This window comes from Salvelinus sp. IW2-2015, linkage group LG28 (genome assembly GCF_002910315.2).
Source record: "Salvelinus sp. IW2-2015 linkage group LG28, ASM291031v2, whole genome shotgun sequence".
Taxonomy (NCBI): domain Eukaryota; kingdom Metazoa; phylum Chordata; class Actinopteri; order Salmoniformes; family Salmonidae; genus Salvelinus; species Salvelinus sp. IW2-2015.
In genome coordinates this window covers 31,313,157-31,328,974 of record NC_036868.1, presented here as the reverse complement: position 1 = coordinate 31,328,974, position 15,818 = coordinate 31,313,157, and the positions used below count along the sequence as shown (strand labels likewise).

Below are 15,818 nucleotides of genomic sequence, written 5' to 3'. Positions count from 1 at the left end.
GTACATACATTTGAGGGTATTTTCATCCATTATCGTGTGAACCGTTTAAAAATCACAGCACTTTTTGTATTATAGTCCCTCCATTTTAGCGGACCAAAAGTATTGGGACAAGTCCACTTTTAATGTTTATTAAAGTAGTCAAAAGTTTAGTATTTGAGGCCTCCCGAGTTACGCGGTGGTCTAAGGCACTGCGTCACTACAGATCCTGTTTATACCCAGGCAGTAATCGCGAGCCGGCCGCAACCAGGAGACCCATGAGGCGGCGCACAATTTGCCCAGCATCGTCCGGGTTAGGGGACTGTTTGGCCGGCCAGGTTGGCCTAGCGACTCCTGTGGCGGGCCAGGTGCAATGCTTGCTGACATGGTCGCCAGGTGTACATTGTTTCCTCCGACACATTTGTGCGGCTGGCTTCCGGGTTGAGCGAGCATTGTCTCAAGAAGCAGTGCAGCATGGCGGGGTTGTGAGATGCACGGGAGTCCGTACGGGAGTTGCAGCGATGGGACAAGACTGTAACTACCAATTGGGGAGAAAAAAAATAGATTAAAAAATCAAATCAATATATTTAAAGTTTAGTTATTGGCACCACATTCCTAGCATGCAATGGTTACATCAAGCTTGAGACTTTACAAACTTGTTGGATGCAATTGCTGTTTGTTTTGGTTGTGTTTAAGATTATTTTATACCCAATAGAAATTCATGGTAAATAATATATTGTCATTTTGAAGTACTTTTATTGTAAATAAGAATATAAAATGTTTCCTAACACTTCTATATTAATGTGGATGCCACCATGATTATGGATAGTCCTGAATGAATCGTGACTAATGATGAGTGAGAAAGTTACAGAAGCACAAATATCATACCTCTATACCTGTAACTTTTACTACTTCAATACACATAAGTGAATTACACCTCAAATTAAAGCTTACAGTCTGCACTTTAAGCTCATAGTCATTGTATCATTTCAAATCAAAATTGCTGGAGTAAAGAGCCAAAACAGCAACAAAATTGTCACTGTCCCAATACTTTTGGAGCTCGCTGTAAATATCCAAAGGCAAACATCCCACGGGATTTACGACTCCTTCGTTTCCCATCGTAGCTGGACTATATTTCACAGTCTCCCCTTCTCATTGGCCAGAGGCCTGTCCGTCAGTCAGTCAGTGCTCTCAAGGCCTCCACTCATTGTTGACCCAGCCCAGTGTATAGGCACTGCTGGCGTTCAGAAAGTTCCTGTGCAGGAAAAGGCGGGGTTTGGCTGGGTCGTTGTGGTAACGGAAGAGGCGGAAGTGAGCTCGCTCCAGCTCCTTCAGCAGGCTGAACCAATAGCGCACCACGGATGGGTCGTCCCCATCCACCTCAAACCCTGCCCAGTGGAGGTGGACTTCTAGTAGTAACTGACCCACTGAGCTCAGAACCCCTTCTAGAACCAGGTTCTCCAGAATCTTCCACTCCGCACTCTCCATGTCTACCTTCAGAACATCCACCTGGAACAGAGAGCGGGAGAAAGAGGGAAGATTTGAATTGCATACTCCTTGTGTCAATGATTTATTTACACTAGATGACTGGGGGGGGCTGTGTTTTGAAGCCACTGTYCCTCCATCTTGGCACTACCCCACCATTGTAAAAATGTTTTGGAAGTTATAGGAATTGATTTGTTTTTGCCACATTTCTTATATTACAGACACCTTATTGCATACTTTTAAATGATATAATGTGAGCTAAACATATTAATAATGTTACTGTCCCCACTACAACAAAATTACTTTAATGCATGTAACTTTGTCCTTGAAACATTTAAAGTGAAATACTGTAGAATTCCATTCATTCCTATAGACAGGTTGGTTGTTTAGCAACAAAACCAACTTGTGCCCAAATATGGGGCAAAACAGACAGGGTTGCATTAGATTGTTGACATGTAAACTATATTTCGTCGCCAATGTTTATTGAAAGCATAAATACATTTTCACAAATCAACACTTGTCGTTTCTCAAATACATTGATACAGTTGTTGGTTAGCTAGCTAACTAGTTTTAGCCATATTAGCATATACGTAACATCAGTCAAAACACCTCAAAATAAGACATGGTAAAAAGCATAAGATAAAACGAGCTGAAAGGAGCCACTTACGATTCCCCACATAGCAGTTTATTGGCATTGTTGCTAGTTAGCTGGCCATCCAGACTCACAACAACACACGGACCATCTATAGATGGGTTGGCTGACAACGTCACGAAAATGATGCGTGCGCATTGGTGGAAAAAGTACCCAATAGTCATACCTGAGTAAACGTAAAGATACCCTAATTGAAAATGACTCAAGTAAAAGTTAGTCACCCAGTAAAATACTAATCGAATAAAAGTCTAAAAGTATTTGGTTTTAAATATACTTATCAAAAGTAAATGTAATAGCTAAAATGTATTTKAGAATTAAAAGTAAAAATATMWATKATTTAAAATTCCCTATAAACCAGACGGCACAATGTGTTTTTTTTGTTTAGTTTTTCTTAGCCAGGGGCACACTCCAACATCATTTACAAATGAAGCATTTGTGATTACTGAGTTTGCCAGATCAGAGTCAGTAGAGGTGACCAGGGATGTTGATAAGTGTGTGAATTGGACCATTTTCCTGTCCTGCTAAGCATTCAAAATGTAACGGGTATTTTTGGGTGTCAGGGAAAATGTATTGATGGAAAAGTACATTATTTTCTTTAGGAATGTAATGAAATAATAGTAAAAGTTGTCCAAAATATAAATAGTAAATATAATATAAATAGTAAAGTAAACTACAGATACCCCCCAAAAAACGACGTAGTATTTTTACTTCAGTACTTTACACCACTGGTCAGAAGGCCGTGTGGCGTTATGATTATGAACGTCAGATAGCTAGCAATAATGACAAGAAGCTGTCATGTGGGGAGTCGTAGGTGGCTTGTTTCAGCTCGTATCTTGTTAATGATATGTCTTGTTGAGGTATTTTGACTCGTGTCATGTCTATATGGCAAAAATTCACTAGCTAACCAACAACTGTAACAATGTATTTGATAGACAACAAGTGCTCATTGTGCTAATGTATTTATATTTTCGATAAACATTTGGAGACTAAATATATTTMACATGTTCTCAACAATCGAAGGCAACCCCTTCTGTTTTGTCCCATAGTTGTGCATGCGTAGGTTTTGCTGGTAAATAACCAACCCGTCTATGGAGGACTGCTCCTACTGGGGAGTGCCAATATAGCCGACCGGTGACTTCAAAGCCTTTCAATGGCCATTACATACTGTAGCATCAGCAATACAGGGTTTATATACAGTGGCAAGAAAAAGTATGTGAACCCTTTGGAATTACCTAGATTTCTGCAWAAATTGGTCATCAAATTTGATCTGATCTTCATCTTAGTTCATCTAACCATAGACAAACATAGTGTGCACCTGGATGTTCCACAGGTTTTGATAAGGAGACGAGAAGAGAGTACACGAGGAGGGTTGCAATTGAYATCCCAGAGAGAAAAAGTCAATCATGATATCTAGCAGTCAGTAGGTAGAGATAACATGGAGAGAGTGGAAAAGTACTCTCGATGGAGGCGAGGGGAAGTTGGTGCAAAGATTGAGAGGTTGAAAAAGAAATGTACTGTATCTGTCTGAGTTGAGGACGAGGAGAATATGAGGGGGTGTGGGGGGATTTCTGTGGTATGAGATGGGGAGGAAAATGTATTCATTTTAACAATGGCCTCAAGATATAATCATATGCATAGKCTACTTTCAATGCACATCTATTAGGCATTGGGCTGCCATTTAAATGTTTTGGAATGTTTTTGATGTCAGGTTGACTCCTTGACCCATACTTTTTAAAAGCCCTATTAGTGAAAGCGCTTTCATCTCTTTGCTTTTGAAATTTTATTTAACCAATTCATTCTCTCCTTCCCCCCGTGTACTTTACTACCCCCTCATTGGCCGATTGCCAACATGGCATTGGTGACATCGACATTGGCAACTTGCAATGCTGCCAGTGATATATTTGTCAAATAGTTGACCCACACTCTCCACACACCAATCATATCTCTCTGATCTATCTTTCAGCACACTAATGTTACAGTGTAAGTGATGAGTGTCGGACCTGTCTCGACAGAAAAACACTTATTCTAAAGGCTACAGTCAATTGAACAACTGAACCTGGATGGCTCTCTGACATATTGCTCACTCTGTCTCTGGGTCTCCCAATGGGATACCATCCTTCCCCAAGGCAAATAACTATTTCTTAACTGAACAGATACTTCATACAATGAGAACTGCCCTAACCAACAGAGATGTTATGACCCACGCCCCTCCCCCCCTCCTTGCGACATGGTGTGTGTGTTTTTTTGGTTTTACTATCCTTGTAGGGAAAGAAGACCTCACAAGGATAGTAAAACAAGGAACATTTGAGGACATTTCGTCGATCCCAACAAGGAAAAAGGGCCATATGAAGGTGTTAAAAATCCCATAATGGTTCTACACAAGAGATGCTTTTCTCAGGGTGTGTACTACTGACTAGCCCTACTTCCAATAACTGCATTCTATTTGACAGCTGTCTTCTCCCTGTTGTACCATCAYCTGGCATACCAGGCAAAACCGAAGGACTTCACACACACATATCCCTCTCAAAGTCCCTAAACCCACTCCGCCAGCAGTACATCTGCTCTTCGCTTCCCCTGTATATGGGAAGTTGCAAGCCCTGGGAAGATGCCCGTTTTGCATGAACATCTCCATATGGTGGCAGAGCTCTGAAGAGTTCTCCGACTGCTCCGCTGTGCAGAATTAGAGGCACTAAACYTCCCGCGCCTGGAGCTGGGAGGAGTGTGCGTGTGTCTGAGTGAGAGAGGAATAGAGATATGCGGACAGAATGTAACGACTTTCCTCTTCTTCTTCTGACGACGAGTAAGAGATATCGGACCAATTTGCAGCGTTGTAAGTGTCCATTTTAATATGTAAAACTGAACACTACAAAAATACAAAATAACAAAGTGAAAGAACAAACGAAAATCGAAACAGTCCCGTATGGTGCAAACACAGACACAGGAAACAACCACCCACAAAACACAATGAAAAACAGGCTACCTAAATATGGCTCCCAATCAGAGACAACGACTGACACCTGCCTCTGATTGGGAACCATACTATTCCAAACACATAGAAATATAACCATAGAACAAAACATAGAAAAACAACAGAATGACCACCCCAACTCACGCCCTGACCAAACTAAAATAAAGACATAAAAAAAGGAACTAAGGTCAGAACGTGACACAGAAACTACTTTCACAGGGAGGATTGGAAGAAGGGCAATAACTAATGGATTTGGGGAGGGTGTGTGTGCTTGGTGATTTGGCCTAAATTGCGGTCTACTGAGGGGAGGGAGGTTCAGTGGTGCCGATGGGAGTGTGAGATGGAAGGAGCTGTTATTTAGTCCGTCAGAGAGGCTCTGCCCGAGTTTGCCTTCTCCCAAGGTCATCAGTCGCCTTGTCTTGTTCCTACCTGTGTGTCTTTAACACTATAGGTCTATAGCATTGCTATAAAGCCTGACAAGCAAGGCTAGAAGCTATGTAAACAATTGCTTTCTCCTATTCTCTCGTCAGGAGATATTGTTCTGGAGTGGCAGAACAGTATAGAAACAACTAAAAAAAGATGGCTATCACCTACCCTGAGCCTGAGGTATGGTGGTGCCTTTTACCTTTGGGCCACACACTCAGTCCGGACCTTAAGTGCTGAAGCTATTTCCCTAACTGCAGAGAATATTCAAGTTGAGTCGGCCTTCCACTGAAATGAAAGCCCCTCAGTCATTAAACAGCAGCATTCACAGTTTGTGTTCACCCCCAGCCAGGGGGACATTGTGTCTCCATGACGATGAGTAATTGTTGATCAAAATGTCTGTCCATAAAGCTGCTTTCAGATTAGGGATACAAATATTTGTTGGTAGAATGGTTTAAAGCCGTTGGGGTGACGAACACAAGATAACACGTTTGGCCTGCATGATTTTTGGATTGTATCAAAAAGAGATTAAGTATTTTGTGTTCTTTAATTAGTGGATGTGAGGTGCGGGGAGAAACGTCTGAAACAGGCCTCTCCAGAGACTATCTTAACGAGCAGACGTATAATTAAACATCAATGGGATCAGGAGAGAGAGAGAGGTTCTGTTCAGCCGCTCAGAGCGTCCCTCAGTAACTGGTACAGGAACTATTCTGTTTCTAAACCTCCCTGGACTTACTGGTCCCAACTGGTCCCCAATTGTTCCCCGCAGCTGGTCACAACTGACTGGTCCACAACTGGTCCCCAACAACTGCATGTTAGCTAACTCTAACCAGGGTGAGGAAAGGCCTGCACTTTGGAGGAGATACAATGGAAGCCATGTTGCCGGCTGTGTCCCTTTAGTGACAGTGTGGATGTGAGACATTAGGAAGTGACCTGGTTGTCACAGTGTCTCTGTTTGTTGTTCTATTGACTATTATACAACGGGTGGGTCTAATCCTGAATGCTGATTGGTTAAAAGCGCATTCTAGCCGGGGTCTATTCCACAAGTTACCACCTTCTAAATCTGACGTTAAAATGCCTATTTACTCTGTTCCATCTGACACCGCAATCCACTGTCTCATCAGCCCAGGCAGGGAAGTTATAAACTTGATCTCCACTATAAAAAGCATTATCTCACATTTCTTTGAGACAAACATTTCGTTTTCAACAGCGGAGATTTGTATAAACCTTAACCTCTGCGACATTTGCAACATTGTTTCAATATTCAAATTCGATCTCCAACTGTCCCATAGTAATGAACGCGTAGGGGTCGGGAGTCGGGACAAGAGAGAGAGGCAGGCAGCGTTTCTCAGCCAGTCGAAATCATGAATCAGCTGGCATCATTTTTATGGATATATACAGTTGAAGTCGGAAGATTACATACTTAGGTTGGAGTCATTAAAACTCGTTTTTCAACCACTCCACAAATTTCTTGTTAACAAACTATAGTTTTGGCAAGTCGGTTAGGACATCTACTTTGTGCATGACACAAGTAATTTTTCCAACAATTGTTTACAGACAGATTATTTCACTTATAATTCACGGTATCACAATTCCAGTGGGTCAGAAGTTTACATACACTAAATTGACTGTGCCTTTAAACAGCTTGGAAAATTCTAGAAAAATGATGTCATGGCTTTAGAAAGCTTCTGATAGCCTAATTGACATCATTTGAGTCAATAGTACGCAAGCATAACACCATGGGACCACGCAGCCATCATAACCGCTCAGGAAGGAGACGCGTTCTGTCTCCTAAGAGATAACGTACTTTGGTGCAAAACGTGCAAATCAATCCCAGAACAACAGCAAAGGACCTTGTGAAGATGCTGGAGGAAACAGGATCTATATCCCACAGTAAACGAGTCCTATATCGACATAACCCTGAAAGGCCGCTAGCAAGAAGAAGCCACTGCTCCAAAACCACCATAAAAAGCCAGACTAACAGTTTGCAACTGCACATGGGGACAAAGATCGTACTTTCTGGAGAAGTTCATCTGGTCTTATTAAACAAAAATAGAGCTATTTGGCCATAATGACCATCTTATGTTTGGAGAAAAAAGAGGGAGGCCTTGGCAAGCCGAAGAACACCATCTCAACCGTCAAGCACGGGGGTAGCAGCATCATGTTGTGGGGGTGCTTTGCTGCAGGAGGGACTGGTGCTCTTCAACAAAATAGATGGCATCATGAGGAGGAAAAATTATATGGATATATTGAAGCAACATCTCAAGACATCTGGTCGTCCAAATGGACAATGACCCCAAGCATACTTCCAAAGTTGTGGCGAAGTGGCTTAAGGACCACAAAGTCAAGGTATTGGAGTGGCCATCACAAAGCCCTGACCTCAATCCTATAGAACATTTGTGGGCAGAACTGAAAAAGCGTGTGCAAGCAAGGAGGCCTACAAACCTGACTCAGTTAAACCAGCTCTGTTAGGAGGAATGGGCCAAAATTCACCCAACTTATTGTGGGAAGCTTGTGGAAGGCTACGTGAAAAGTTTGACCCAAGTTAAACAATTTAAAGGCAATGCTACCAAATACTAATTGAGTGTATGTAAACTTCTGACCCACTGGGAATGTGATGAAAGAAATAAAACCTGAAATAAATCATTCTCTCTACTATTATTCTGACATTTCACATTCTTAAAATATATTGGTGATCCTAACTGACCTAAAACAGGGAATTTTTACTAGGTTTAAATGTCATGAATTGTGAAAAACAGAGTTTAAATGTATTTGGCTAAGGTGTTTGTAAACTTCCGACTTCAACTGTACAAAGAAATGTAAATTGAAAAAAGGTCAAACGAAACGAGGTGCAGTTAGTTTGTAATAAGTTATTTTGTTAGCTGTGTTGTTGGCTAGCTCCTCTGGACAACAGTTTCCTAACGAGAGAGGACATTTTCTATGCCAGGCGACATGGTGCCTCATTAGCTCATTGTTAAATGTCACTAGAAAACAGCTTAAACAAATGCAGCTACTGTTGTTATTCTGTCTGCACTGTTTGACGTGACTGTGAGTTAGCCGTAGTTGGCTAGCTAGCAAGCAAGCAAGGGATTAGAACGTTGCCAGCCAGTATGGCAATGGAACATTTAGAACGAACGACTTTGTCTCYGGCCTAACAACACCCGTGCCAATATATCCTCCAAACACRYGCTTCTCTGGCATTATCACTTAATTAGGTTTAAGCAAATCAATTTGCATGAGATCTGAAGGACTGCTGAAGTTGTGTTAATCCCCATGGAGACAGGCTCTGATGCTGACCAGAGTGGCATATGATTCATTTATGAGCTGTGTAATCAACGATAAAGAACACAAATGAATGCATATTCTGATCTTTAGAAGCGACTCATTAGTTCCCTGTGCTGTTCTTCTGACACAAAGCTGGAAGAAAGAAAAAAGGCAGGGAGAAGAAAGGCAGACAGTTGTTCCTTAAGCATGCTGTGTACTCACGTTAAAAGCCCATTATGGAGACGTGTGTGTCGCTTTGCATCTAAAGCAGGTACAGGGATCGGCTCTGTCCTTATCTCACACACATGCACACACACTCCAGAAAAAGGAATTAATGGCTGATGCCTCTAAGCATGGACTCGCTAATGCTAGGCGCCCGTGCGTGGCTTCTAGGCATTCTAGCTTGAATGGGTTCCTTATTTGGTAGCATTTCGTAGTGTGACTGATTTTACTAATTGCATTAGTACTGTACAAAGTTAGAGATGCGCTATTRGATYGATTCCCCCYCTKCRCCTACCTCAGGCTTCCAGTGGGGAGACCTGAYGTCAWCCTACCCRYCACCCCTCCCCATCTCGTACTTCTGAGTGGGAGACCTTCCCAGGCAGTAGCCTGCCTAGCTTACAAACTAGAATCAGAGCYCCCACTCCCGACAAGGTTAATTGACTCACAGTCCCACACGGTGACATGATATCATTGARATGAAGTGCAAATGAGCGATAGAAAACCYATGATGTGCTGTTGRGTGCAGGCCCACGTGTGTGTGTGCAAGTGAGCATTCATGTGTGTGGGTGRGTGTTTGCAAGCGTGCATGAGTGTGTGTGTTTGTGTGTGMATGTCATTGAKCTTGTATGCAGATCCATATCTGATAAGGCAGAACACAGATCTCTGGGGGACTCCAGTGAGTTAATATTCTGAATGATGATATTTAAAGGAGGAAAGCCATAACTATAAGCAAAGATTATGGATATACTGACAAGATACATGTCTCTCCGCCCTGACAATGGGAGTCATTGTCCACAAAGCGGCACGTCGGGCWGTCTAGCTCCCGCCTATCCCGTCTTTGGATTGGTGGATACATCTCATTGTTGTATTCCTTTTTTTMAATATTCGAGGAGGGTTGTTGACGTCAAACMCCTGTATTCAATGGAGAGAGATGCTATGCTACWAYCCTCATTCCATGAATATGCATAGCCATCTCGAGACAACTCTGYTATAAAGTGTTTTTTCTCAACAACTTAAACATTACAAAACTTCCATTAGATGAAATAAACCTCACGTGGGCAAATAAGCCATTCATTTTTTTGTTGACAAAATTCGACACTTTCACTGACCTCCATACATAAACTTCTTTCTTTGGTGGACGAAACAATGACAAAATACCACCTGCTGGAGGGAGACTTCTCAGCAGAGTTGGGCTTCTATCTTCCTCTGAGTTTTCTGCCCTCCAGGMCAAGAGGAGACACTGGAGGAATGAATGATAAGGAGGTGTAGAGAGGAGCTGCTGCTGCAGTCAACCTGCAGCTTTAMGTGATAAATAAGTTCATTCTTCCAGCTCATAGGGAGAGAAAATATACATTTTCATATAGCCTTTTTCGGCCGAGTTGAGGAAGATAAGGATATCTGGTTTGTTTTTATGGTGACTTTTATAGTGTCTTTTGCATGTATTGTTTGTATTGGTCATYGATATGCCATAAAAGGCAGGTACTGCATATTGTGCACTGTGTAGGACGTTGGTGTCACGACTTCTGCCGAAGTCGTTGCCTCTCCTTATTCGGGCGGTGTTCGGCGGTCGACGTCACCGGCCTTCTAGCCATCATCGATCCATTTTTCATTTTCCATTGGTTTTGTCTTGTCTTCCCACACACCTGTTTTCAATCCCATTCATTACCTATTGTGTATTTAACCCTCTGTTTCCCCTCATGTGTTTGTCAGAGATTGTTTTATGTCAAGTATTGTTTTCTTGTTGTATAGGTGCGCGACGGGTCCTCGTACCCATGTTTATTTGATGTATGTATATTTTCGTGTTTGGAGCATGTCGAGTGGACATTTAGTAAAAGTCTACATTTACACTCCGTCTAACTCTCCTGCGTCTGACTTCCATGCCACCTATACACACTATTATGACAGTTGGTTTGTGGAGTAAGTTGTCACTGTATTATGTATAGTACATATACTCTCACAATATAAGCCCATGCATGACTTATTCCTTATATTTGATTCAGGACACATTTGCCCATTTGTCATTTCATTCACACCTCAATGTTTACACCCTTCTCCCTCTCTATGTGCCCCCTGACCTGTCTGTGTCCAAAATCGTTGAGGATGGTGGCCAGTTTCTTGATGTTGCCGTGCTGTCGCTGGGCGGGGATGGCTGGGTTGGGGTCCCTCCAGTCTACGGAGAGACGGTGGAGCCACATGMCTGACTCCTGTAGGTGGGCCTGCRTWAGGCTGGGGTCAAAGCAGTGTACCTCACAGCCCACCCTGGCCAGAGAGCGCTCCAGGGTTTTATCCTCCACACCCAACCTATGGGAGGGAGGGAGATAAAAAATTTAAAAAAGGTGGAGAGGGAGAGAGAAGTTATATAAATCKTATTTTATGGATGGATGGATACAGATATAATTATATATTGTATAAGGACTTTTGGGGAATAGTTRGTATAGCTGCTGAAGCTGAAAATAACTGCTCACTTCAGCAGTTCAGTGAATAATTCAATGTAAGGCTGAAAGTATGGGAGGTTATGAGCAGAAAGATGTTTGACTTCTTCTTCCCACTGCACACAGACATCAATTTAACGGCTATTCCAAGATGGTGCAATGTAATTTCATTGATACGACGTGGAAACAATGTTGYTTCCAACCAGTGTGTGCCCAGTGGGTTGCTTGTTTTCAAGACTGACAAAGGCTCATGTTTCAACCCTCCCCCTCTCTTTCTCTCTCTCTCTTTTCCCCCTCTCTCATTTTCTCTGTCCACCTTTTCTTCTCTTCCCACTCTTTTCCTCTTTCACTGAAAGCTCCTTGTTGTTTGTAAATCTACGCAGGCAGACAGACCTCTCTCTCTCTCTCGCTTTCTCTCTCAGTCTCTGTCTCTGTAGCTGGGTGTGTTTGTGATGTGYCTTGCTGTATCTCTACACGGTAATTGCAGCTCGGGGAGTATCTCTGAAAGTTAATTTCTCARGGYTGAGCTACTCTGGTTCCCTCATAGACAACCATGCGTTMAGGAGGGAGATGCAGGGGTGAGATGAGAGAGAGGGAAGGGAAGACAGAGGAAGGGAATGCTCCAGACATCTCTGTTACCCTCTCTGCTAAATGATTCAGTTAACWCAACCACTAATGGTATCATAGCAGGCCCTACCAGGACAGTGTCTCATGCCTCGCTACCGTTCTAGTCAAATGATACTTCAGATGACAGTGCTTGCTGTTTTACATGAGAGGATGTGGGAGGAGCAACTGTGGTATAAGGCGGGACAAACGCCTCCGTTCTGTACATTACTCTCGTCCCGCTGCATCATCCGTTATTTCCAAGGTAATGTACAGAACGTCGCCGTTTATCCCTTACATATGCCAACATTCCATTCAAACAGTGCAGTCAACCCACAGCCATACACCGGTTGAATTCAGTAGATGATAGGACAGACGAGTTGTAAATGCAACAAGTACTGATATTGTATCATATAACAGCACTTATAGAAAAATTGAGACATTCATGGTGTGTTTACATATATTTTAGAGGCTATTTATACAGATTTTTTTTATAAAACCCATATTTATGATTATATGACAATATTTTATGTTGACAATAATTCTATTCACAATATTTCAATTTCTGATATATCCCATGCCTTTGTTTTATGTTCCTGCATAAGTCAAATCAGGATTATGCCACAACTGCCATTCATTCCAATTAGACTGGTTTGGATTTCTCCCTGACCAATATGGCTGCCATTTTCACCCCATTCTGCAACTTCGAGGGTTTATCTCATATCCCCTCTAGTAATTTAATAGAATCTCTATGGATACATGTTTCAAAATTGCCCTTTGTAGTATAGTACTGTAAATACAGTACKMTACACTGTTTTCARATTAGGCCATATACTTGCACTAGCCATTAAAATTGACTGAACATCACATTTCGATCATTTCTGTCCCATGTGGGATCGAAGGTGTGATCATTTGAAGCCATCTTTCACAATGTAATCAAATTAAAGAAACAATGTTGAGCAGGCACTAGTTTGCATCAAGCCTGTCTTGACCATAGGTTCTCATCGGAATTATGTTGTTCACGCACCAGGGGAAAAGCCCTTTGGCATGGCGAATCCAAGCCTGACATACAGTACCAGTCAAACGTTTGGACACATCTACTCATTCAAAAATGTGCAAAGCTGTCATCAAGGCAAATGGTGGCTACTTTGAAGAATCTCAAATATACAATATATTTTCATTTGTTTAACACATTTTTGGTTACTACATGATTCCATATGTGTTATTTCATAGTTTTGATGTCTTCACTATCATTCTACATTTCTAATGTAGAAAATAGTACAAATAAAGTGAGAGTGATTAGGTGTGTCCAAACTTTTGACTGGTACTGTAGGTCTGGATTGAAATCAATCCATGCCTCATCCATGGCCTGAAGGCGGGTGGCCCGCTCATGGGGATGGAAATCAAACATCTTCCACCTGTATTGCAATCGTGTATTGTATTTTACAGTATTGTATTTATGTATTGTAGTGGTCCTGTACGTAGCTCAGTTCATAGGAGCGCTGATGTTATATACCAAAATATGTAGACTGTAAATGGCATATATTACAGTATTACAGTACTCTATTGGCCAATGCAGTTTTAGTAAATATAGGATGCATTTTCTTTCTTGTTTTGGACTGGATTATTTGCATATAGGTATTGTAATGCATTGTATTGATATTGATTTACTGCACTGTAGGAGCTAGAAACACAAGCATTTCACTGCACCTGCTTTAACATCTGCTTATCTGTGTACGCGACCAATACACTTTGATTCGATTTGTTACATTAATAGTCAACATCATAGTAGTACATTCGAGTATATATCATACTTTTTTAAATGTTCTACTTTACAGACATACATTTTCATTATTACTTCTCAAAATCGTGACTAGACAAACACTTTATAGTCAAATCTTAGCTTTGCTAAACATTTAATCGATCATCAATTAAGAGCAGTCGGATTAAGTAACAATACAATTATTTTAACAAAAGAGAAGAGAATCATATCAAAAGAATGTGGACATTGCATTGTGAAGGCAATTACTGTACTTTATATGAACAGTGGGAAAGAATACCCAATTGTCATACTTGAGTAAAAGTAAAGATACCTTAATAGAAAATAACTTAAGTAAAAGTGAAAGTTAACCAGTAAAATACTACTTGAGTAAATGTCTGAAAGTATTTGGCTTTAAATATACTTATGTATCAAAAATAAAAGTATGAATKATTTTTCATTCCTTATATTAAGCAAATGTATGGATTGCCAGCAGACCACTACAACACTCAGACATAATTTACAAACTAAACATTCGTGTTTAGTGAGTKCGCTAYATCAGAGGCAGTAGGGATGACCAGGGATGTTCTCTTGATAWGTAGGTGAACTGGACCATTTTCCTGTGCTGCTAAGCATTCAAAATGTAACAAATACTTTTGGGTGTCAGGGAAAATGTATGGAGTAAAAAGTACATGATTTTCTTTAAGAATGTAGWGAAGTTAAAGTWWAAAAAAAAGTTAAATAATAAAGTATAAAGTAAAGATACCCCAAAAAACAACATAACTAGTACTTTAAAGTATTTTCAGCTAAGTACTTTACACCACTGTATATGAACATTTATTGCAATGTGAAACATGTATTTATCGATTAAACACTGATTACGTTTAGTGAAAAAGTGACTATGATTTTGTGTGTTATAAACTCAGCAAAAAAATTAACGTCCCTTTTTCAGGACCCTGTCTTTCAAAGATAATTTGTAAAATCCAAATAACTTCACAGATCTTCATTGTAAAGGGTTCAAACACTGTTTCCCATGCTTGTTCAATGAACCATAAACAATTAATGAACATGCACCTGTGGAACGTCGTTAAGACACTAACAGCTTACAGACAGTAGGCAATTAAGGTCACAGCTTATGAAAACGTGGATACTAAAGAGGCCTTTCTACTGACTCTGAAATAACACAAAAGAAAGATGCCCAGGGTCCCTGCTCATCTGTGTGAACGTGCCTTAGGCATGCTGCAAGAGGCATGAGGACTGCAGATGTGGCCAGGGCAATAAATTGCAATGTCCGTACTGTGAGATGCCTAAGACAACGCTACAGGGAGACAGGATGGACAGCTGATCGTCCTCGCAGTGGCAGACCACGTGTAACGACACTTGTACAGGATTGGTATAATCCGAACATCCACACTGCGAGACAGGTAAGGATGGCAACAACTGCCCGAGTTACACCAGGAACGCACAATCCCTCAATCAGTGCTCAGACTGTCCGCAATAGGCTGAGAGAGGCTGGACTGAGGGTTGTGGGCCTGTTGTAAGGCAGGTCCTCACCAGACATCACCGGCAACAACGTCGCCTATGGGCACAAACCCACTGTCGCTGGACCAGACAGGACTGGCAAAAGTGCTCTTCACTGACGAGTCGCGGTTTTGTCTCACCAGGGGTGAGGGTTACCGAGGCCTGTACTCTGGAGCGGGATCGATTTGGAGGTGGAGGGTCCGTCATGGTCTGGGGCGGTGTGTCACAGCATCATCAGACTAACTTGTTGTCTGCTCATTCTGTGCGTGATTTCCTGCAAGACAGTATTGTCAGTGTTCTGCCATGACCAGCGAAGAGCCCGGATCTCAATCCCATTGAGCAGTCTGGGACCTGTTGAATCGGAGGGTGAGGCTAGGGCCATTCCCCCCAGAAATGTCCGGGAACTTGCAGGTGCCTTGGTGGAAGAGGGTAACATCTCACAGCAAGAACTGGCAAATCTGGTGCATGTCCATGAGGAGGAAATGCACTGCAGTACTTAATGCAGCTGGTGGC

At 41.8% G+C, this 15,818-nt stretch overlaps 1 protein-coding gene across 1 annotated transcript in view; it reads right to left on the bottom strand.

The window, feature by feature from the left end:
• Nucleotides 1-237: 237 nt before the first annotated feature.
• The window catches only part of LOC111954652 (probable methyltransferase-like protein 24), a 95,915-nt gene continuing 80,334 nt past the window's right edge, over nucleotides 238-15,818 (bottom strand). The window contains exons 4-5 of the mRNA XM_023974532.2: nucleotides 11,066-11,291; nucleotides 238-1,485 (exon numbers count right to left, since the gene is read on the bottom strand). Of these exons, the coding sequence (XP_023830300.1) occupies nucleotides 1,168-1,485; nucleotides 11,066-11,291 (544 nt within the window). The 3' untranslated portion in view covers nucleotides 238-1,167. The remainder of the gene's footprint in view (nucleotides 1,486-11,065; nucleotides 11,292-15,818) is intronic.